Source organism: Pseudonaja textilis, chromosome 1, assembly GCF_049901715.1.
Source record: "Pseudonaja textilis isolate UNSWEBS1 chromosome 1, rPseTex1.2, whole genome shotgun sequence".
Lineage (NCBI taxonomy): Eukaryota > Metazoa > Chordata > Lepidosauria > Squamata > Elapidae > Pseudonaja > Pseudonaja textilis.
Genome location: NC_141990.1, coordinates 189,224,099 through 189,249,322, shown reverse-complemented (window position 1 = coordinate 189,249,322; position 25,224 = coordinate 189,224,099). Strand labels below are relative to the sequence as shown.

At 39.4% G+C, this 25,224-nt stretch overlaps 1 protein-coding gene across 2 annotated transcripts in view; it reads right to left on the bottom strand.

Annotated features, from left to right (window-relative positions):
- ABCB11 (ATP binding cassette subfamily B member 11) overlaps positions 1 to 25,224 on the bottom strand; it is a 90,727-nt gene that overhangs the window by 55,191 nt on the left and 10,312 nt on the right. For both annotated transcript variants that reach the window (XM_087919990.1, XM_087919989.1), the window contains 9 exons: positions 24,392 to 24,486; positions 22,757 to 22,778; positions 21,278 to 21,322; positions 19,288 to 19,336; positions 17,966 to 18,207; positions 4,938 to 5,025; positions 3,217 to 3,350; positions 2,016 to 2,187; positions 481 to 605 (listed from right to left, as the gene is read on the bottom strand). In XM_087919990.1, coding sequence (XP_087776116.1) covers positions 481 to 605; positions 2,016 to 2,187; positions 3,217 to 3,350; positions 4,938 to 5,025; positions 17,966 to 18,207; positions 19,288 to 19,336; positions 21,278 to 21,322; positions 22,757 to 22,778; positions 24,392 to 24,467 — 953 coding nt within the window. In that variant the 5' untranslated portion in view covers positions 24,468 to 24,486. The remainder of the gene's footprint in view (positions 1 to 480; positions 606 to 2,015; positions 2,188 to 3,216; positions 3,351 to 4,937; positions 5,026 to 17,965; positions 18,208 to 19,287; positions 19,337 to 21,277; positions 21,323 to 22,756; positions 22,779 to 24,391; positions 24,487 to 25,224) is intronic.

Here is a 25,224-nt window from a genome sequence, read left to right as displayed (position 1 = left end):
CCCAACATACATGTCCAATTCTTGTTTTGAATGAATACTAAAAATGCCACAGCAAGCCATTTTGATCCCTGAGGCAAAAGTACAGGATGGTTTTTTGAGGATTCCAGGTGAGCTAAAAAGATTTTGATACTGGCAACAAAAGAGTAATCACCATCACATCTGATGTCTAATTAAAGAGAAGGCTGTGTGACAGGCAGCGCACATGTTCGCCTACCTAATACTTGGCCAACTCTACAATATTGCTGGTATAATGAAAGCAACTAAATCTTGAGGAAACCTTCCCATTTCATATATCTGGCACAACAAGCTAAAATAAAAACAGAGTGTCTTCCTTGACACAGCTTAAGTCTATTACTGCTAGAAAGAGCCTATTTTCAATTGTCACAATAAATATTCATCTTTAGCACTTAAGCAATCATGGTCTGTTTCAATTCAGCTGGCTTCTTTGGTGCTCAGGAACAAACTTGATATATAACCAACCTTTCAACTTCTTTTTTCTCTCCTCCAAATGCGGCCACGGTTCGGATCGATGAGAGCACTTCATCAGCGATGGCCCCAGCTTTTGCATAAGCCTTTAATTCTAGACCTGTCAACTTTGCCACAGACTTTAACACAACAGAAACAAAGACAAGAAGAAAGAATGTGGCACAAAGTCACTTTTTAAAGTTTGGTGTTGTATAGGCCAAAATCTAACTCAGCGTTTTTCAGATTTGGCCAGTTTAAGATGGGTGAACTTTCACTCCCATTCTGAGAGGTTTTAAATGACTTTAAAAAAAACATTGGTCTAATTAAACTACTTAATTAATGAAACTGGACTCATCAGCACACTATTTTGTGTCTTTGGAGAATCTACTTGTTAGGAAGGCTTTCTCCAGCCTTCTGGCTTTGCAGAAGACTTCTGTGTAGGTACAACTAAGGTAAGTTAAAGGCTTGCCTTTACAGGGACAAAATTCAAGGTGATGACCATGTTGATTAAACAAGGAACACTGACTCAGCATTGAGGTATGAAGCAGCAAAGAATCGTGAGGTGCTTGAAAGGTGACTCCATGTTCTGTAGCATAAGCTGTCATACATCAGAATTCTCTCCCTCGGTTGCATGAAACAAAACAAAGTGTTGGCGTCTTTATGCATATGGAAGCCATTGGTCCTTCAGGCACTGATTAGAAACCAGGAGACTGTGAATTCTAGTCCTGCCCTAGGCCTGAATGATTTGGGGTCAGTTCTTCCTTGTTTTCTTCCTTCTCCGGAATAAAGCAATGGCACAAATCAATGGTTCCTTTTGAGGTGTCCCATCTATTAGTCCTTATAAGGTACAACAGAAATTACTACTGGGAAATTGTGCCAAAGAAATGGCTGCTAACTTTTTTTTAAAAAAGAAAAAAGCAGGAGCAAATGGTATAGTAGAGGGTTACCAAGGCACTTCCTGTCCTTCACTTGAAAATATTTATTTATTTATTTATTATTTTATTTGGTTTGTCAATTGCTTACCAGATAATAGGTATAAGTAAAAACATAGTTATGAATACATGGTTACATATAAGAAAAATAAAAGAAACAATAGGACAGGGACGGTAGGCACGATTGGTGCGCTTATGCACGCCCCCTACAGACCACTTAGGAAAGGGGTGAGATCAATAGTAGACAGTCTAAGGTTAAAGTTTTTGGGGTTTGGGGAAGAAACCAGAGTCATGTAGAGTATTCCAGACATTTACCACTCTGTTACTGAAGTCGTATTTCCTGCAATCAAGTTTGGTGCAATTAACCTTGAGTTTGTATCTATTGTTTGCTCTTGTGTTGTTATGGTTGAAACTGAAGTATTCATTGACAGGTAGGGCATTGCAATGTATGATTTTATATACCATATTTAGATCGGACCGAAGGCGGCGTAGTTTATTTCCCCAACTTCCCTCAATTGAGAGAATCTTCGCCCCGCCCTGCCCCCCCCAAAATATCCCCAAGCCCCTTTAAGTAACCTCAGGGAGCCTTATTTCAATAGGCAGGACATTCTTCCGTACCAGGCCAATTATGCCAGCTCCGATCCCAATGAGAGGACTGACTGCAATAATAACCAAGGTCAACTTCCAGCCTCTGACAAATCCTAGCAGGAATCCACAAACAAAGGTGGTGAAGCGCTGGATAAAGATTGCGACTTGATCAGCAATAGCATCATTTATTTTATTAATGTCACTGTGGAGAACAAGAAAAGTTGAAGCAGCAGATACATTTCTCCTTCATTACAAATTCCCAGTGTGCACGAAAAGATTATCACACTTTTGAAATGTGGATGAGAATGATTTATGGTGGTAATTATTCATTTGATCACTCCTTTATTTGGGGAGTTTATTTCCTGTATGTAAGATTAACCTTAAACTTGGTGCAGGTAGAGGGTCTTATATTTTCAAGTATTTTGCCTGCTGGAATATTCCCAGTGGGATTCCAAATGCTATGAAATGGAGGCTTCTATTTTTCATCCCATGCCCTTATAGCTGACAATTGGTCGAACCCTTTGCAGAGATTCTTCTTAACAAGGCCAAGATGGGGAAAATAAAATTTGCACGGATACTCATGAAGCACTAGCAGCTTGTGAGAAATGGCTGGTGAGATAGAGGTCTGTGGAGATTTTCAGTCCTCCAGGTCACAGTTGTCTCAAAGGTGCTTTTTCAAAAGGCAACTGAATTGTTTTGTTTTTCTTGTGGAAGATGACGTCCTCATCCAAGAAGCTTCCTCCGTTTGGCAGCTTGGTGGGGGCTATGGAAGGATTAGTTCTGACAGGATTTGGGGGGGGGGAGCGGGGTTGGAAGGATCATATTTCTTCTAGCCAGATGGACACGCCTCAAATATTTTTTTCCATCTAGCAAAACATCTAAATGCCATCTTTCTCGGATTAGCTCCATGGGATTCGACCACTTTCCACCCGATCTAGGGTTTTCTCTATTTTTATTATTATATTGACATCTCAAGAGTCCTGCAAAATATTGGCTCTCACATGGCAAGAAACAGGGCCTCTCAAGCCAGTGGTAATGACAGGCCCTGTCAACGTCAACTTTATAAAAGTTTGGGCAGGATTGCTAGGGATTACCGTTGTGGTAGTCCAGTGGACAGGTTGGCACAGCTGAGAATCAAGCTGGCAAAAATGACTTTTTAAAACCTCCCCTGACTTTCCAGAGATTGTTTATTGGCATGTATTCCCGTCAGTGGCTATCTCGAGTTACTTACTCAGAAATCCGTGTACTGAGTTCCCCCACTGATGTACAATCAAACCAGCCTATGTCCATCCTCATGATTTTCCTAAAATAGGCTTTTCGGATCTGTTCGGTCTGACGAGCAGCTGATGTTACCCACAAACAAATCTAACAAAAGAAAAGGGTGGAGAGATGCTATTAGAAGATGGATAACCTTTCCTTAATTACTGAAACACAATGCCAAACTGATAGTGCTGGTGAGCTAAACGGAAAACTACCTTAACCTCAGTATTCTTAGCACTGTTTTTATGCCTTCTGCTACCATTATCTTGCAAGAGGTGGTGAGTTAATTTTTGCAGTGATATCATAATGCTCATTAAATGAAGGGTTGTAACGACCAACTCTGTACAACGTTTTTCTTCCTCACTTTATTCTTTTTCAGTTTGGCTTTTTTTTCAACTGAATAGATACATTGTGTTGAAGAACCTCTTTTGGCTTACAATGGATCCCTGTGTTTTATAAGTAAATGAATGTCTATTCAATCACCCCAGCCCCACAGCCAATATTAGTTCCAAGGCAGTACAAAAAATTGTCCCTGATCAAGAAGACATATAGTTCCTGTTTCCATAATGGTCTATCACTTTGTCCACATAGAACAGGGGTATCAAACTTGATTTAATTGAGGGCCACATCAGGGTTGTGTTTGACCTCGGGGGCCTGGGTAGCCTTGGCTGGGGTGGGTTTGTCCAGGTGGGCATGGCCAGCTCAAGGTCACTCATGTCGGGGGCACTTGTAGTGGCCAAGTGCTATGGGCAGGACTTCCCTCAGACTCTCCCTCACTCTCATTATAATCTTCCTTCCTTCCTTCCTTCCTTCCTTCCTTCCTTCCTTCCTTCCTTCCTTCCTTTCTTCCTTCCTTCCTTCCTTCCTTCCTTCCTTCCCTTCCTCCTTCCTTCCTCCTTCCCTCTTCATTCTCCTTTCTTCTTTCTTCCCATCTCCCTTTCTTTTCCTTTGACTTTCCTCTTTCCCTTTCTCCTTTCCTGTCCCTTCTTGCATACTCAAATGCAAAAGGGGAAACATTTCTCCTTTTGTTTTGTTTTTAGTTTGTTTTGCTAACCATCTGCCAGCAAAAATGGAGCCCAGAGGGGGTGCACGCAGCTCCCATGGACTCTGTTTTCGGCCAGAAGGGCCTCCTACAGGCCTCTGCCAGTGAAAATAGAGCTGTGCCCCCCACCCCAAGTTCCATTTTTGTTGGCAGAGGGCTTCAGGAGGCTGTTGTAGCCAAAAACAGAGCCTCGAAGGGCTGCACACGGCCCTCCTGAGCTCCGTTTTCACTGGCAGAGGCACCGCAGGCCAGTCCTTTGCTGTTTCCAGGGTAGCCCTGTGGGCCAGATCTAAGACCCCACGGGCCAGATTCAGCCTACGGACCCTGAGTTTGATACCCCTGGCATAGAATGTCCATGTATGTAAGAAGTGGGAAGAAAGGAAAACTATGTATTAATGCACAGTAGTGTGCATGACTCAACTTTGATTCATATTTCTTATTTAACATTTAGGTGAATCAACAGTGACATAGGAATTGTTCATTTCAGGAGTCTGTGGTAGAAAAATGGCTGATATGCTACAGAAAGTGCTACTGATTTCCAAACCAATTATGTTAATAGGGTCTTGAATTGTCATGAATCCTGGCCGTTAAATAACTGACTTCTCTTCTGGGGTGGGGCAGGAAATGAAAGACTAGAAGTAAATACTAACTTGGAGGTATCCAAGCACCAGAACAGCAAAGCCTGTTACTGCATAGGAACTTGCAAAATAGATCATTTGACTTTCAATATCCAGCAACCTATGAAGAAAAGAAGAAAAATTAATCAGGACCGAAACATCTCAAGAGCCAAGTCCCATGAAAAGCCCCTTTTTGGAGGGGCTTAAAAAAATATAAATGAAGGATATAATTTTGGAATTCTAAGGTTTACCATTTCAGTGAATCAATTTAAATGCATGGGCTAAATTGGCTGAGCGAATAGTGCATCAACTGGAATTGTCTTACAACCAACTACAGTAGCTGTATTGAGTGCTCAAAGATCAGTCATGAATCCATGGAGGGCAGAATAATTTATAGCATAAGTGTAGAATGAAAAAATAAAATGACATTAGTAGACAGTTTGACAAAATGGATCCATATATTAACTGTTTCTGAAACTCCATACCAGCATTAAAGGATGACTTATTCAAAAAAAAAGAGCAAAGCGAGAAAAATAATCCACATTTTTTTTAAAAAAGTGCTCTCATTTCAAACAGCAACACTGACAAATATCCAGTAACATGCATTACCTATATGCATTGCCATATACCACTGATTGCATTGTAAAAGCAGACACTTTCCTAAGGCTACAGAAAATGTATATGCTCTTGAATTTCAGATCTCCGTGGGATGATGACAGTGTAGGAATCACACTGTTTTAAGCAGTTCCAGTTTTAGGAATTAAAACTATTCTGATTTTCCTAACAAATTAAAGGCCAGCATTTGCATATATTCAATAAGGTTGGGGGGCTTTTTGTATGCACTTTTTACAGTTCCCTTTCCTAGGGGTAACAAGGAGAGAAGGTGCTTCAACGTAAGTATGGTGATATGAGAACTTGAAGATCAATGTGCAGTCAATTAATTTAAATTCATTTTAAATGTGTTGTAATTAGATTCACATTAAAAAATGTGCGATTTGAAAGGGCATGGCTCTGTTCCAAACTCTGATCAAACCTGCTTCAAAGTTTCCATTCAAAAAGTAGTCAATTATAATTATAATAGTCAAGTATAATTAAGGAAACATCATACCACCTACAGCTATTTCAATTTTTGTCAGAATAAGATGAACATACAGGCCGTGAAGAAATACAGCTCTGCATTTCTTTTGTAGACTATCCTGACATTACCTTTTATTATACTTTGCTAACAAAGAAAGATCACAATTTATTTTAATTACAGAAATCGAAGCATCTTCAAGAAGCACATTAACGTGCAGTCTACCATTTTCCAAACAACAATAACCCTACCCTATTTAAGATATAATCCCAAAACAAAAAAACAAGTAATTCTCTTCTTTTTCCAATGTTCCTTGTTGATACTTTTTCCATCTTTTTTTAGGTATAGGGACACACACATACACACACACACACACACACACTCTTCCATATATTCAAACAGTGGGATAGTTAAATGGAATGGAGGAAGAAAAGATCCAAACTCTACTTTCTTTCCAGCTCTTCTTTCAGACAACACTGGCTTTGGTATTTTCTCAGCAACAACTACGGCAATTGGTTGATGATTTGCATTTAAACAAGGTAGATCATAATATTGGCTTCCCAAAGTTCCAGGTTTATTACAGCCTCTATTGCTTCACTAAATATTTGAGACCAGACAAAATGTTTCCCATTCAATACACTGTATAGTAATACAGTGTATTAGAGGTAGTATAGGTGGGCCTTGTTTAGTGACCACAATTGGGACTGGCAACTTGGTCATTAAACAAAACAGTCATTAAGTGAAACTGCAACTGTGCTTCTGATCTTACTTTTTATTTGCTTTATGGATCTGTGAAGATCATAAATGTAAGGCATTGTAAAGCTACTTTTTCATCATCATTCTAACCACACATGCCACTAAATGAAGATTGCTTATAAAGTAAATTTATGGAGTCCAGCTTAATCATGCCGACAACCTTTATCACCAGAAAGATTACAACATGCCCCATTTCCTCTGAACAAAATTGGCTTTAAATGATATATACATGGCCTCTTGTTCCCGAATAGAGTTAAACAAATATCAACTTTCTCCCAGCCAGGACTTCCTGAGAAACACCAAGAATATTTAATGATGTCTGGAGAAGGATTATTAGGCTATCTTCTATGCAGAAACAAATAAATTACTCATACATTGCAAAATTAAAGAGGTGCAGCAGTGGCTTAGAGGTGCAGCTCTCGCCTCACAATCAGGAGGCTGTGAGTTTGATCCTAGGTAGTTGCACAATGTGAACATATCTGCTGTGAACTCTGCATTGGTGACAAGAAGGGCCTCCGGCCAGTAAACACTCAGCTCCATTCAGTTGCCCCAATTCCATCTCAATGGGTGGATTATTGGGTCATTAAAAGACAAAATACATTACAAAAATTAGAGGTCATTTATAACTCAAGAAAACAAACTATTATCCCATCACAAGCATAAAACTACTACTGAAAAATTATCCAGTGAACTTAATAAGCAAAAACCAAGAATTGTATACTACGTCCTCAACAAACGCTCTTAAAGAAACGCTTCAGTTATCCAGTGATCCTACCCTCATGCATTTCCAGGCATCGTTTCAAGCTATGGTGACCCAGCAACCCCTCCTGGAGATGCAATAGATGCACGCAGGGGAATGATATTATGGTCCCTTCCACCTTGCAAAAATCAGCCATGACACATTTCAATTTGAAGGCATGAAATGTGAAGGAAGAAGTGGAGGCATGTTTTCAGTCTTGACGGTTGAGGGCAAAAGGATTTCATTCTAGGTGGTTCAGGATTTTAGTTTCAGAAAAATCATCTGTAGTCTTCACAAGAAAGCATTCTAACCTTTCAGTTTTGGGCAGCGTGAGGTGATTGATGTAAGCTGTAGCCTGTATTCCCAGAGGGACTATCAATTTTGACCTGCTGTAATGTTAAACTGTGAGCTCATGTTCTCAAGGAGCAAAACAAATTTCAGGGGATCCAATCTAACAGAAGAAATAAAACTGTTCTTATAGTATTTACAAAAGAAATAAACCTAACATGCATCTAGTGCAATCTTATTTATCCTCCCCCCCATAATAAACCACACTTAGTAGATTTAGTGCACCAAATACTAACAAAAACAAATTTGGCTATATGTATTCTAAACCTTATTATCCTATTGTTGACTATTTAATGCTGTATGCTAAAGTGAAAAAAGATAATTCAATTTATACCAGCTTCCTCTGACATCTTTTAGGCTACAGGGAGTGCAGCATTTCCCTTCCACCTCTGAAACAGATTGCTCATTTGCATATGGAAGAGAGACTCATCAAGATTTTTCTCCATATTTGTTCATAAGCTATTGGGGGAAAATTCAAAGTAACTTAAATTGCTTTGTTTTTTTGGCAGAATAGGCTGAAAATAGCAGGCATTAAAACCTCTTTAATAGACATCAACCATGACAAATTTCAGCTGGTTACATTCAATGGTTTTATCATGATCTTTTTTTTTTTTAAAGACCATCGGTTTCAAAAGAAGAGAGAAGCAAATAGCTTCCTTATTGTCTAGCTATACTGCCACCCCCACAAAGAGGAACAATTCCAATCTCTCTCTCTCTCTGTCTGTCTGTCTCTCTCTGTGTGTGTGTGTGTGTGTGTGTGTGTGTGTGGTATTCAGCTTTGTTTGGGTATTTTCCCACATCATTATAGTTGTGCTTTTAAAGTTGTAGCAACATTTCGGCAGAATCTCATCTGCCATCATCAGGCTTCTGTATTGTGTTCGTCTGTGAGTCAGACTTTCACAGCCGTTTCAGTTTTAAATTTGGGGCTAGCCTACTGCTGTGCCAGAATGGTTTTTTCTTCATCCTGATTGGTTGGGAGTCTTGGTCTGTGTTTATTGGTCTTGGAGTTTGCTGTGTTCTGCTTGATTGGTGTTTCTAATATCTTCTGTCTGTTCTGTAGCTTTTTTTGTCTTGATTGGCTGGCAACATTGTGTTTCCTGTATTGGAGGCTTTTAGTGCAGCTTGGCTCCGAGTAAATGGACGGCTATCATTTGTTAGGAAGTTAGGTTTCATCTGGGTGCCTGGTTGGGGTGTGTTTGAGCTGGAGGTATTGGGGGGTCTGTTTGTGCCCAGGTGTTTGGCTGGCTTGTGGTGTGGAGATTTTTTTGTTTGTGAGTGCAGGCTTCCAAATAATTGACAGTCTGGTGGCATCATCTCTTCTATTCATGCTTTCAGGTCTTTTTTCAAACTCTATGGCTTCTCTGATAATTCTGTGGCTGGGGTTTTCTATAGTGGCTAGGGTTTTGGTGCCATTGAAGTCGATGCTATGACCTGTGGCTTTCATGTGTTGGACTAGTGAGGAAGTGTGTTCCAGCTTTTTTACTGCATTTTACTATAATGATGTGGGAAAATACCCGAACAAAGCTGAATACCATACATATAGATACCCGCGAAAACTTAAGAAAATATATATGTTTTTGGCTGTAAATAAATAAAATTAAGCTGAAAGTTTTCAAAAACTGTCTTGCTTCCTTTGCTGGGTTATCGCATTTGATCTGATCCCCACTGCACAATCTTGAAATCCCCTTTTGTGGTCACCAGCTTCTGGGGCACCAAGAGAGTTGGTGTGGCAGGTTGGCAAGCCTGCCCCACCCCTCCGTTTCCCACACACACACAGAGGCTTTCATGGACTGCCAGGCTGAGCAGCTCCCAAGCAGGCCTCAGAAGAACATCCATGGGCGTACTTTAAAGGGATGCTGAAATTTTGCTGGGCCTCATTATCATTACCTTTATTGTCAGAGTACAATATGTGTACAATGAGATTGGCTGAGCCTCCCTTCATGCACCCTCCCCCAACACAACTCACAGTGAGGACAGAAGTCCCAGTCCCAATCTTATTACACTATGTGACCTTGTTGCACAACACACTGGCCCCGCAAGACTGCCATAATATGTTGACATGAAGTTATTTTCACTTGGTCTTTTGGGGTGCCCAGATGATCTACCTAGTTGGCAACATGGTACATGGCAGAGAAAGCAGAACTGGTGGCCCAGTGAGATACAATGCCAGATAGCCAGTTTGGTCTACTGGTGAAGGCACCAAGCTAGAAGCCAGAAGACTGTGAGTAGGCATGAAAGCTAGCTGGACCTTGGACCAGTCATTCCCTCTCAGCCCAACCCACATTACAAGGTTGTTGTTGTGGTGAAAATAGGAGGAAAAAAATAATATTTAAGTATATTCTCTATCTTCATTTATTTATAAAAACTAATAAAAGTGAGAAATGAATAAATTAAAGTAAAACCAAATATGCAAGCCACAGAGAAAGAACCAGAGGTGGAATTCAGCAGGTTCTGACCAGTAGCGGACATTTTGAGTAGGTTGGAGAACTGGCAAATGGCACCTCTGACTGGCCCTGTCCCCATCTCTTCTCTGCCTCCTGAGTCCCAGCTGATTGGCTGGGTCTTCCCTTGTTTCCCTGCACAGGAGAACGGAGCTGGAAAGCAGGTTAGTGGGGTGGGGAGGGAATGGAGATTTTACAGTAACCTTTCCCTGCCATGCCCAACAAACCACACCACACCCATCAAGTCACATCACGCCCATCAAGCCACACCCACAGAACCAGTAGTAAAAAAAAATTGAATCCCACAACTGCTCATATCTAACAACCTAAGTGCCAGAGTTCACTGTAACAGCATTGCTAAAAAGGCATTAAGAGTTGTAAATCTAATCTTACAAAGCTTCTGCTCCAGTAATATTGAATTGCTAACTAGGGCATACAAAACCTTTGCTAGACCAATACTCGAATACAGCTCATCTGTCTGTATCCGCACTGTATATCTGACATTAATACAATTGAGTGAGTCCAGAAGTATTTCACGAGAAGAGAACTACACTCCTCTGCTCGCAACAGAATACCCTATATCACCAGGCTTGAAATTTTGGGCTTGGACAACCTTGAACTATGCCGCTTATTGTTGGACTTAAGCATAGTGAACAAAATTATCTGTTACAATGTCGTACCAGTCAATGACTACTTCAGCTTCAACTGCAACAATACAAGAGCACACAACAGATACTAACTCAGTGTAAACCGCTTCAAGCTTGATTGCAGAAAGTACGACTTCAGCAACAGAGTGGTCAATGCCTGGAATGCACTACCTGACTCTGTTGTTACATCCTCAAACCCCCATTCCTTTAACCTCAAACTATCCACTATTGAGCTCACCCCATTCCTAAGAGGTCTTTAAGGGGAGTGCATAAGGGCACCATCGTGCCTCCCATCCCTGTCCTATTGTCCCCATTTATTCGTACCTATTTCCTGTATTCTTACTCATGTTTATACCTATATCTATTATCTTGTAAGCAATTGACAAATCAAAAATAAATAAATAAAAAATAAAAAACAATTCAGCCTAGATAGTTGTTAAGCGAGTTTTGCCCCATTTTATGACCTTTCCTGCCACAGTTGTTAAGTGTATCACTGCAGTTGTTAAGTTAGTATCATGTTTGTTAAGTGAATCTTGCTTCCCCATTTACTTTGTTTGGTCACAAAAGATGATCACATGACTCCAGGACACTGCAACCGTCATAAATACATCCCTCATTTTGATCATGTGACGATGGGGATGGCGCAACAGGCATAAGTGTAATAAACAGTCATGAGTCACTTTTTTTCAGTGCCATTGGAACTTCAAACAGTCACTAAATGAATGGTTGTAAGAAGGGGATTATCTGTATCATAAGTCAATATAAAGCCTGACATTTATTTATTACTCCCAAAACAATAAAATAAAGTGTTAGGATTAACAAACACATATACTTTTCAAAAATCAAAACAAAACCTACAAACAATGAGAATATTACAGCAAGAATATCCTTATGCAAAAGAAATAAAACTGAAAAAGCATATCTAAGTTCCTATATTTCATAAAGCCAGGGGTGGGATTCTACCGGTTCTGTCCAGCTCTACACAACCGGTAACTCTGAAGAGCAGCAGACACAGAACCGGTTCTGTGTCTGCTGCTGTTTTGGCCCACCTGCCTGCCTGGGCTCTTACCTGTCCTTTATTTCCTGCTTTTTCAACCTCAGCTGCTTTGCGCGGCACAGCTGCGGTTGAAAAAGCAGCAAAAAAGGGATTTTCCAACCGCTGCACACCCACACGCAGCACTGCTCAGCTGTCTGGGCAGCTCGGCAGGTCATAAATTGCAGTCACACGATGCAAAGCAATAGAACTGGTAGTTATACCAGTCGGATCCCATCCCTGCATAAATCTGTACCTAAACATCTATTTCCTTATTTTTTGCACAATAGACTATTGCCATTGTACCTGTTTAATGCATGTGGTTTTTACACACTGGGAAAAAACACTACAGGTATTCCAGAGGTCTTGATACCTCCCTAGTCACTCTTTTAGGCTATAAAAAATTAATTGTAGTATTTTTCCCAATGTGTGAAACAACATGCAAGATGAGTCGTGGTGACACAGTGGTTAGAATGCAGTACTGCAGGCTAATTCTGCCGACTGCAGGCAGTTGGGCAATTCGATCCCGATGGGGCTCAAGGTTGACTCAGCCTTCCATCCTTCCGTAGGTCAATAAAATGAGGACCCAGATTGTTGGGGGAAATATGCTGACTTTGCAAACCATTTGGAGAGGGCTGTAAAGCACTGTGAAGTGGTATAAAAGTCTAAGGGCTATTGTTATTAGAGCGCCAGGCATTTTCCTTGCCATGTCTAGAGGAGACATGTTGAAAAAAAAAAAGAATTTCCTTTAAAAATTCCACCTTGATATTTTTCCTTTTTTTCCTAGGCAAGAGAAACCAAGCCATCTTCCCAGCAACCTTTTCCTCCTGTGTATGCAAATGAGCATTTCCATGCAGGAGAGGTTAAGGAAACCTCATTCTGATTAAATCTATGAGAATGAGTTGAAATTTGACTGCAATAAAAACTCTGAATGTAACTTTCCATTGTTGCAATTCAGAGAGACTCTGATTCCAATTCAAGTTACTGCAAGAATCAGTTTGACAAAATATATATTCCTAGGCTAAAATAGGGAAGACCAAACTGCTTGAAGCTACTTCAGTCTCAGTTTGGGGGAAATTAGGATGAAAATATTAAGCACGTCTGCTTTTTTTCAGAGCAAAACTAAAGTCTACTCTAGGGACCAATTCTAATGGAATCTATGGGACCTTTTTCTATGTGAGGTACACGCAAAAAAGATGGTGTCAAATCTCATATCATCAAGGTTTGCCATAAGACAAAAAAAAATACCTGTGGGAACTAATTATTAATCACATCATATTGTTTGCAAAATAAAACAAACTGCAGAGTTTAACATAATATTATTGACAAAGATATCCATCAAATATTAACAATTTCTTACAAACATCATCTAGCCCTCATTTAAACCATCTCCACTAAAACTGGAACAACCAGACTAATTGAAAATGGGGGGAGGGTATACGATAATTTTTGGTCCCAGCCATCATTTTATTACTATCCTAAGCTTCCTTTTAGGCAACAGTGACAGTCAACCTCCACAATCTTTATAGAAGGAAAAACAGAAAACAGACAGAAATCAAAACCTTTTTCTCCCCAAACCCATCTTGCCATTTTCTCAGGCAACAAATCAACCACATGATTTTCCCTTCTTCAACACTGGCAGAAAGGGAACCCAACACTCCATCTTGACTACTATCGCTCCGTGCAAAGCAACTTCATTCGGTTTAGACTGAAGATCAGAGATTCAAAAAAATGCCTGTGTTTTCATTTAAATTTGCAATAAAAGATTCCAGGGCAAACCTGTTCAATTTTAGCTTGCTATTCTTTCAGCCATTTCCCAAAGCCTGAAATTGCCCTACTCAAAAGCTGATCTAAGAAAAAGAGCATCCGTAGGGAGTGGATGAAAAAAAAACCAAGACGATGGGTACCATTGAAGCCCTGTCCTTTCTTTTGCATTTGTAACAAACACAGTAAAGGGGGGCAGGGTTTTGATTGCACTGTTGTGGAGGATATCCCTCTCAAAATGTATGTGCTAATCAATCCTGAGCCCATATACAGAGTGCCAATAGCTAAGTGGGCAGAACAAGCGGGGCCACTCTAACATCTGATCAATGCAAGAGAAAGCAAAGTGAAGGCTTGTGGTGACCACAACACATGTGATGACCTGAGATAAGGCATGAAGGCCACACAGCCAGTTGAGAATTCAACCCCCCCGCTTTTTTGTAAATTTTATTTGTGTTTTCCCAAAGAGAAAAAAAATACAAATAAAACATCTTTTTTGAAAGTAGCATAATCCCGGGTTACATTTCTTCGTACAGACGCAAATTCAGGTTCATGCTCATTTTTATAGTCTATTCCATATCTTATTACTATTTTACATTTTCTGCATAGCTTCTCCCCTCTTTTAATTTTCTCAATTTTATTTTAATTATCTCATCTCAATTCAAATCATTCTATTTATATTTTCTGTCTGTCCTGTTTCAATTATCTATTATCTTTTCTCATTAAACAAAATTTCTCCTGTAGTTACTGATTGGAGTATGACACCTTTATATCTTTTTCCTAAAGTTGTAACATTCAATATAATACGTAACTTCCATTCGGATTCTGCTTGGTACATTCTTAAAATACACATGTATTCTTAAAAAAAGAAAAAAAATTACAAATGTATATAATTAAAACAACATTCCATTCCAATTCAATTCTAACATTAATATTGATATTCATTAAAGTCTTAACATCTTTAACATTACTTTTCAATTAAATATCATACTTCTATGGGAACAATTATAAGCTTTCCATAGTTAATTCCCCCCCTCACTTATATTTTATAAAACATTAACTAATTAAAATGTTCCCGTTCCTTCCTAATTCAATTTTCTCATTTATTTTATTTCACTTATTTTATTCACAAACATTTCACTAAATTACACTATTTTATCCCTCATTTTAATCATATGTTGTTTCCAATTTTCTAAAGTTATTTCTATTACTAATATAACAATACAATCTTATGTACCTTTACAGAATCCCTTTTTCAGTTAGATTTTCACCCATTATCTCTAAATAGGTCCTGTTTCTCTATATCTTGCTCCAATCCTTTGTAACTTCTTTTCCTTTCCTTCTTCCCTCTCTTCTTCTCTCCCCCTTTTACCCCCTTGTCTCTTTACTTCTATTTCTCTCTTCTGTATTCCCCTTTTCTGTTGCTTTCCAGTATTATACTTATTTTTCGAATTATTTTTCTTTTCTTTGGTTGTTTTTTTAAGTCTTAAATTCTCCATTCTCTTTCCCCCCTTTCTTTTTTCTTCCCCACATAAAATTGCTTGTTCATTAAAGATGGCTTCTTCTTTGTCCCAGTCTTCTTGTTTTGCAGTCGTTTCTTGTTGTTTCTCATAGTTCCAAATCTCCATTTCTAAGAATTGAAAAACGAAGCCAAAAGAACCCTTCCCTTCTTGTGCATCTTCTTTGTACTTTTAAAATTCCATTTTCAATTCATCCAGAAGTGGTGCCATTGTATAAATTTTTAAACAACCACCTGATTAATTTTAGTCATTCAAATATAATAACCAAGAATCCAAAGATCACCAAATAATCCAAATACACGCAAGCTTTTTTGCTCTTTTTTTTTCATTGTCTCTTTCTGGGGTTACTATTCAGTTGCAAAGTTTCAGTTAAAATGTATCTTTTAGAAGTCTTGTTGAAGTTTTATTGTAGATTCTTTTTAATTCCAGGCAGTCTCCTCCATCTTCCAGATCCTGCCCTTATTCTTTTTCTCTCCCTTCTTGCTTATGAAAAAGAACATTTTTAATGTCCAGAAATCTTTATTATCCCTTTGGAATTTTGTTTTATTTTCAGCTTAATTGCCTATTGATGTCAAAGTGGGTTTTTCTGATTTCTTATTTAAGTCTCTTAGTTGTCAGTATAGGGAAGGAGAGAGAAGGGAAAAAAAGCCAAACCTTTCCCTTTTCACTTTCCTTCGCTGCTTCCGACTCTTCTTTGGGAGCGATGTTATTTTTTGTAAGTTTAAATTCCAGGATACCTTAGTTGTTGCTTTTACAATTTAACCCGGTCAGCCAAAACTTTCACTTCTTATCTTTCTCCTGCACATTCTTTTCCGGTCGAGTTCTTCTTTGTGGTAGCCATTTCTGACCACCGCTGCAACCGCCTTCAGGAAAGGGAGTAATGGCCAGATAGGGAGGAGAGATGCGGCTCTCCTCAACCCTGCTGGTAATCTCCCCCCTCTTCACCACCTCTACAGGGTGGCTTAGCCCCAAAACCAGCCAGCTCGGGGTGCTCCAGCGGCGAGCCCAGACAGAAACCATGCACGATCATGGATTTCTGTCTGTTGCCGAAGTCCTTCAAACCGGAAGTCCAACCCCCCTTTTTAATGCTCCAAATTTCTCCTCAAATGCTCCCACGTTCTTGGCAAGTCCCAGAGCAAAGTGCACACACACATGGCAGCCTCTGGCTGCATGCAGTCCAGCAAAGTAAAGGAACAGGGAAATGAGTCCATGAAACAAGGAACAAACATTGAGTCCACAAAAGTAAGGAACAAGGCACTGAGTCCATGAGATAAAGAAGAAGTAAGGAAGAAGCAAGCAGTCCTGCAAACTCCAAATGTCTGTAACGGCACACCAAATTCTACCAATTCAGCATTTGTTCCTGACAGACCCCAGGTGTGCCTTATGAAGAGGGGCAGGGCACTCTCTTCCCGAGTCATTGGGTTGGCCTGCGCTGTTCCCGCCTTTTCTCCACTCTCTGTGCTCAGGGAATTCCTATTCGCTGAGCATAGGAGGGGGCGGTCCTTGCTCATTGCCTGTGCTCCATTACTCCTCATGTCCACTGCTTGCCCTCTCTCAGTCATCTTGCACCCATTCCTCCCTGCTAACAAGCCGTCCCAATACTGAGGAGCCCTCCCTACATTCCTCCAAAGCCAATGAAGCCGGCCCCTCCATTGGCTCCAGCTCTCCACAGATTTAGCCTCTGATGGGGGCATGACAACACAGAAGAAAGGTGCTTTTTCAAGAGACAACTGGACTTTCTTGTTATTCTTTGAAGACATTTCACTTCTCATCCAAGAAGCTTTTTCAGTGCTAGAGTAGAAGAAGCCTTTTGGATAAGAAGCAAAAGGTCTTCAAAGAATAACAAGAAAGTCCAGTTGTCTCTTGAAAAAAAAAAACACTTTTGGGACAACCATGACTTGGATGACTGAGAAGCTCCATAAACAGAGAAGAAACTTAAGAGTCTACTAGTCAACCCTTCTTCAGCTTCTCCGCATATGGAATTGAAATTGCAAAATGCATAACGTCTATGACAACCACAGAAGCATAGAAATCTGCAAGGCTACCCTTTGGTTAGCAAACTGCTTTGATGTGATGGTTCAGTTACACCACCGAATCAAGTCACCCTTTTGAAGTTTTGCATAATGAAATGCACTTCACATTTAGTCTGGTTTTTGGATCTTGGATCCAAGTGTTCTGTGGAGATCAGTTTCTACCCTGTGCCTTTAGAATTTGAAGCCTAAAAGGATACACCCTGAAGCTTAATGCACTAGATGTATTATTCTTACTTCCCCTGCAAGATAATAGAAACAGAGGAGGGAAAGTGACAGAACAATGCAGATTTCCCTCTTTATTTCAGGATAATCGTTAACTCTTGAAAACCGTGATTGCACAATGCAACGTTTTGAAATCTTCTGTTAAAGTCAATAGTTCTTCTAAATTTTAATGCCAGTGTGGGTGGCCATAGATTATTAACACAAGCGCTTATCAACTCTTGAATAAGTAGCAATATCTCCTATCTTTGGAGAAGTGTTAAGATCTGTTTGAAATCCAAATGAGGTGGAATGTGTTCAAACACTTTCTTTTTAATACATTAACTTCTCTAACCACACAGGCTACAAATCCAGCACTTAGTTTAATGGAATAATTAGTTGCCAAAAGTAGGCCTAACTGTTGGCTGATTTAGATAACCCACTAGATAAGCTTCCAAAGATCTGAGGTGTGCCATTTGATAAAGCTGAAAATATTTTGTGCTCACTCACCCACAACTTATTGATGCATTACTGACATTCTGAGGATGGGAGCTATTAATCCAAACTATTGTGTTATTCATGCATCCTTTGTTTGGGTCCTGCAGCTCTTGTTTTTCAATGTCATATTGAATAAATGTGTCCGTCATGATCCCAAAAACAATCAACATGGCTGGCTGGGCTGTTCCATGAAGAATGGCACAGATAGCCCCTGAAAGCATCATCAGTATCTCAGCTGAAGAAGCAAATCTGAACTGTAAGGAATAAGAGGCAGAGTTTGTTCATCAGTAGTTTTCACATCATTTGCTTTTATCGTACTAATCTATTATTTTTATAAACTATATAGCATTGCATCCTTTCAAGTGAAACAGGTCCCTGTTCCCAACTTCAGTAACAGAGAACCTTCTCAATTAAATTCCCCCAGCACAGATAATTGTAAAGATAATCCTCACTTAGTTACCACAAACTGGGCCCAACAACTTGGTCATTAACTGAAATGGTAGTTGCTAAATGAAATCACAACTGGGCTTACAATCTTCAGATTTCTTTTGCTTTTATAGACCTGCAAAAGATTGTAAATGTGAAGACTGGTTTTTTTTTTTCATCACAGTTGTAACTGTGAAGGGTTGCTAAAGGAAGCAGATGCTAAATGATGAGTAAAACCAGTAAAATATTAAGGGAAGAAAAGAGACTTGGTTTTGTGTAGTGAAATGACTGGACTTCACTTTTGATTCTGAAAACCACTTTCCAGGCTGCACTTCTGTCATTGTTTTCTGTCTGGTTTCAGTCTGCAAATGTTGAGATTTGAGAAAGTGAAGGCCTTCCCTTCTCTTCTTCCACCCCCTTGATTTGATACCATGGTTCACAAACTGATGATACAGGAACTCAGGTTAGATACACAGTCTTAACAGATGGTGCAGAATGTATATATATATGCAAACACAAACATACATGTATCTTTCTGTTCAGTTGTATCTGATTCTCAGAGATTGCCTGGATATTGGCATTGGCAAAGGTTTTCAAAAGTGTTATACGGTAGTCTCCTTCTTAGGTCTGAGAGAAAGTGACTGCCCAAGATAGCTTTTTGTCAAAGGTGGGCCCAGAACTCCAATTTCTAGCCTGATGCCTCAACCTCCTCTAAGATGTCCCTCATAAATATAATAACAGAGTGCTTTCTTGGAAAACTGAACTTTTGTTTCTATTTTGATTGGACTAGGTTGGACTAGTTTCATCTGCAACAGATGAAATGGTGGTAGTAGATAACAAAGTTTGTGAGCCTTGCTCTCAAGAAACATATTATATGTGAAAAATAATGACAACCAGAATGCTATTACCAGCTGAAAGAATCCAATCCGAATCTCATCTTTTTTCTTGTCTGGTATCCTTTAAAGAAAGAAAAACATGGGGCATTATACATGTGGTTTTTCTCCTTCTAGTAGATCTGCTAGGACCTTCTTCAAACATCCCAAGATGGAAGACAATGTTTCTCTAGCAGCAGTTTTGCCTCACAGATGACTCCCGTTCAAATCAATCCAACAGATAAAATATTTCTCAGAGATGGAGAAGCTCCTTCCTTTTTTGCTTCATATGTTACAACCCGCAGAAGTTGTAGAACATAGAATGTAGAATAACACAATTGGAAGGGAACTCGAAGGTCATCTAGTCCAACCCCCGCTTGAGCAGGAGAGTCTATTCCAAATATTAGCCTCTACCTAGGATCGAACTCACAGCCTCCTGATTATAAGGTTAAATAGAAGGTGCTGTTTTTCTCTTGCAGCCCTGATGCTGTTAAATGGCCTCCTCAGGAAGATCAGGCTAGTTCCCACTCTATTGATTTTAAGGAAATTTTAAAGCCTGAACTGCTTCAGAGAGCCATTTCCTGAGCTGAGACTAACATTGTTATCTTTAGTTTTATATACTACCATGTCTTTGTTGTATTATTGTTGCACTGTGCATATTCTGAATTGTACCTTTTTCTTGTAATCTGCTAAAAGTCATTTGTATTGCAGCAGCATGGAAATGTGCTTCATAAATAAAATGCCTAAGCATCGTTGTACGAATTTGGTTTTCATAGGTGCCCGGTCTCATCAGTTAATTGATGGAACAATAAACCCGTTGCAGTAACATATAAAAGAGTTACACCCTTATTCTGATATCCGTAACTTTTTGGAAAGAAGTACTTTGTTGACGCATGTTAAAATCAAAGGGAAATTTTGCTAATGGCTGCATAGGCTGGCAATTATGGGAGTTGAAGTATCTGGTAATTGGAAAATAACAGGTTGGGGAAATTGATCTAATCTGAAGAGGTTAGTTTGAATTTTCTGAAAAGGTCAAATTAGTAGCTCACAACTGACATCATCACCAATTCATATCTTTACATTCTTATTCAGCGTCCTTACTTTTTGAACTTTTTACATATTAGCTACTCCTTACTGCTGTCTCAAGTGATTCTGCGGTTGCCTTGCACTCAAGCAAATTTGAAGGAACTGGAGAAACACTAGAACTTGAGGAAGTATTAGTATAACCTCGATTTCCAAATTGTGGAGAGTAATTGTCCCACGTTATATAAAAGTGGGCAGTATCTAACATGCTAAATCTGAACTCCACATATTTTTTAAAAAAACTGACTACAGACTAGAACTGGGTCAGAAGAAGGCAACAAAATGAAAATAGAGGACAAGTCCTAATAAGGATCTGGGGAAAGAAGGCTGAGGAGATCACATGATTCTGGAGTTCTTTGAGGTCTGGAGAAGTATCTTGTAGAAAAGGACTCTGGGTGATTTTCTGCAGAACCAGATTCTTAAATTACAAGAGGATAGATTTTGTACATTGGAATAAACTTCTTCATGATAACAGTACTTCAGAAACTGAACAATTATTCAGAGGGAGGGTCAAGCTATCGCTCTGGCTTTTGCACATCAAACCAAGGGTTGGACTCGGTGACCTAATGAAGAGGTCGTCTGATTATGATTTCGTAAGCCTCGTCCTGAAGTAGATAAGGGAAATGATTGACGTACTGAATGGTTACATAAGGACCGGCAGGCAACTCTTTCCAGGGAAAAAGAAAGATGTAGGAAATAATTAGTCCAAAGGCTATGATTCAAAGAATAAGAGTCTTTTTTAAAGAACTGGTTGATATTTTAAGCAGAAGCCAAGCCAGCTTGTTCAGGTATCGGAATGAGAACTACTTAATATTTTGCATTACCATATTAAAATGTTTTATTTTCTGGGCATTATTTTATCCTGCCTTCTTCTCCCGAAAAGCTTAATGGAATGAATGAAATCAGCAAAAGCACTTTTAGAAAAAAAGAAAATTTGTCTTACTTTGCGTTGTTCTTTGAAGAGGCTTCATTTTTCCCACCAAAATTCCTGCAAAAAGCAATACATTTTTCTCCTTGGGAGCAAGATTAACAGTTCAATTCTGTTCAGAGTCTGATAATCATCTTCCTCCAAATATAGTCTGCAGCTTTTTGTGTGTGTGTGTGTGTGTTATGTGTGTGTTAGAGTTCAATAAGAATATTATCTTTAAAAGAAATATTATTTGAAAAGCCTTGAAATACAAAGAAAGTGGGTTTTATTCAGAATGAGTTTAAAATGTAATCAAAAGCCTGTTCCAGTATGTTTTTCTTTTCCTTCAAAAGAGAGTGGAATTCAGGACCAGGCTTAATATACTTGGCATGCTGATTATTGATGAAGGTTGAGCACAGCGGGAAAACTGGCAGGAGTGGGAATGAGGTGAGGGGCTGTCCAAATTTCTAATAGAATACTTTACTTCAGAGGTGGTATTCAGCAGGTTCTGGCCAGTTCTGGAGAACCGGTAGCAGAAATTTTGAGTAGTTCAGAGAACCGGCAAATACTGCCTCTGACTGGAGATTTTACAGTATCCTTCCCCTGCCATGCCCACCAAGCCACGCCCACAGAACTGGTAGTAAAAAAATTTGAATCCCACCACTGCTTTACTTTGGTGAAGGTTTGGACAAAGCACTGCTTTGAACCTGAGCAACAGGGTTCCGGCTTCTAAACAGCAGAGCAAAACAGCTACTTCATTGGATTTGTAGGTTGAAGCAAGGGCATACACCATGGGTGTCAAACTCAAGGCCCAGGGGCCAGATCTGACCTGTACCGTACTTAGATCTGGCCCATGGGGCCGCCCTAGAAACAGCAAAGGACCAGCCTGCAGTGCCTCTGCACGACCCTCCTGAGCTGCAATTTGGCCACGACAGCCTCCTGCAGTCCTCTGCTGGTGAAAACGGAACCCAGGTAGGCTGCTCGCAGCCCCCCGAACTCCATTTTCATCGGCAGAGGCCTGCAGGAGGCTGTCGCAGCTGAAAACAGAACCTCAACGAGTGACTTTGAGCTGGCTATGCCCACCCTGGCCATCCCTATCCAAAGCCCCACTAGGTCAAACGCAACCCTGATGTGGCCCTCAATGAAAAGAAGATTGACACCCCTGGCATACACATATAGAAGGGTATTCCTAGCTAAGGTAATCCCTAGAATAGGGACAAAATGCCTCAATGAAGTCCTCACACAGGACCTTCACAAGGTATGGGACCCAACATACTCAGAGGATCCAAGAGTCTGTCAGAGAGCAAAACAGCTTAGAATATAAACATTGAGAGGTGAGCATGCTCAGCAACCAAGGGATGTAGAGAGGGGATGAGGAGGGAGGAGAGGCAGAGAAAATGAGCTGGAATGTCCTAAGAAATAGCCAGAGTAGATGACATTTAGAAGAACTAGAAGCTCCACATCCAACATATTTTGCAGGTCTCACTTCTACACCCTCCTAGAGCTCTGACTTACGTTGCTTTCCTGATGCCATTATCTGTTGGGGAAGAAATACACAAAAGTTAATATGGAAGTAAAATCTTTAGCGAGATATTTTTCTTTCTCCTACCAATCACTATATGCATATACTTGCTTCTGGCTTTCTTCACTACATTAACCTTTTCATTGAGCAATGCAGTGCTTGACTTTTGTAAAACTTCAGAATAGACCAAATTGAAACATCTTCAGTTTTGGTTTTGTTTCACTAAACTGGTTCCTTATGCACGAGGAAGGGCGACAAAGATGTTAGTTTTGACCTTTGTCTTTTTAAGAGGAGTAGGAGGAAAACTACTTCCTCAAGGAAAAAACAATCCAGTTACCTTTTGAAAAAAGCACTTTTGAGATAGGAGGAAAACTGGCTTTCTACATTTAACTAATTCAAAAATCCTTGTATGACTCCTCCTCAAATCCCTTATGGTTACAGTTATCTTGCCTTTGCCTACTCAAACATCTAACTCTGCCCATTTTATAAAGCATTTTATTTTAGATTTCCACCCTGCTTTTTCTGGTGTGTGTTTTTTAAATAATCATGATGACTTAACAGTGAGTGAAAAAAAATACAAAATGAGAATATTAATACAGTTACAATTGGAGTTGAAATTAAACATTAAAATGCATTAACTATTATAAGTTTGGTAGATGTCTTTTTTTTTTCTATCTTCCTGAATATTGGGCCAAACACAGCTTCCCAGGGAGTATGTCCTTCCACCTGATAATTTCTCAGGAGAAGGCCCCATCTAGTGTAACAGGCAGGCAGAGTTTTGGCAGTAAGGAAGAGAAAAGGTCCTTAAAAAGACCTTTTCTACTGACCTAGCTAGGTAACCAGGCAGGTAAACGCCTGGACTCCAAGCCATTAAGAGCTTTAAAGATAATACTGATATCTTTAAGGCTAGATGTTCAATAAAGGTAATGGCACTTTAAAAACAAAACAAAATCAGTCTATATACTGCATGTCACTGTGAATATATCCTGCACTGCACTCAAATGGCTACTGCAATTTAAAAGTATACATTTATGTGAAAAACAGGGTATGTGCAAGACTTTGGATTTAAAGCAGGGGTGTCAAACTCGCAGTCGGCTGGGTGTATTTTCCCGTTTTAGTGAAGTGGGGAAAAGTTGTGATAAATAATGTAACAACAGCGTGTCATCGCGAGTTCAACCCCCCTGATTTAAAAGGAAAAATATGCATGGACTTGTAAGTATTCTTCTAGGAGAAGGTGCAACTTTAAAAAGCTGTTGAGAGGGTTTGTTTTTAAATTTTAGTTAAATCAGCAGACCAGTTTTGTTGTTTTCAGTTATGCAAGCATTATTCTGATCCCCGTAAGCTGTTGAAGACTATTATTTATGCCAAAAAATTAGCAATCAGTCTTTTCATGACCATCTAATTCAACACACATTTGTTTAAATAAACAAAAAGGGAGAAGATTTGATTCATGTTCCTGTAAATTAGGATCTAATCTATTGTTAATGTTACTTTACTATAACAAAGCAAAAGCAAAATAGTAGAGAAAACATTGTAATAAATTGTAAACATTGTAATAAACAATGACCATACAATAAATCATAATCAAGGAATGATATGAACAAATCAAGAAGTGTCCAAAGACTTACGTGACTCATTTGATTCAAAGGCCAAATTATCTTCTCCAATTCTCTTAATACTGCACAAAGTAACTGGTTCAGGCATGATCCGTTTCTTTCAATTCCTACAAAAATCCAAGAAATTGTGATTCTGTTGTGGGCTAACATCAAACTCTAGAATGAGCTTCAGTAACCTAGCAGATCTCTTGTGCTTTGTGGCAGCCTTTTATTTATTAAATAATAATAATAATCAAAACCTGTTAGTAGGTTGAATCTCAACAATAAACATCCACAGAATAACTAACTTTAAAAACAATATTTAATAACTGAAGTATGGATAAAATAATACAACTTATCAAAAAGCAACAAAATAGGTGATATCTACAACCGAACGGAATTAAACAGCTCCATTTTAATAGTTTTCTGAAACAAACAAGGTAGGAGCTGAGGCTAGGGAGTTCAATAGCATCAGCATCATCACCAAAAAGCCACATCTGGGGCCTTCCATCCCATCATCAATCACCCAGAAATGGAGCCTGCTAATAGATTTTCCCAGGAGCATCGATGAAATTGAGTGGAGGAGATGGTCCTGGAGATATCTCAGTGTCAAGCCACATAGGGTTTTAAAGGTCGAAACCACTTTGAATCGTCAAAGCACCTAACAGGAAGAGAGTGCAGAGGCCCAGGACACAAAGTGTACTGTGCTCATCTTGGTAATTTTCTAGCAACAATTAGGCCATCGCATTCTATACTAATTGAAGCTTCCAAGTGGTTTTGGTTTCAGGAGAGTAGTGATAAGGGCACAAGTCATTGTTGTGAGCTCCTCTTAATAAAGGATTATCCAATAATTCTTAGTATTCATT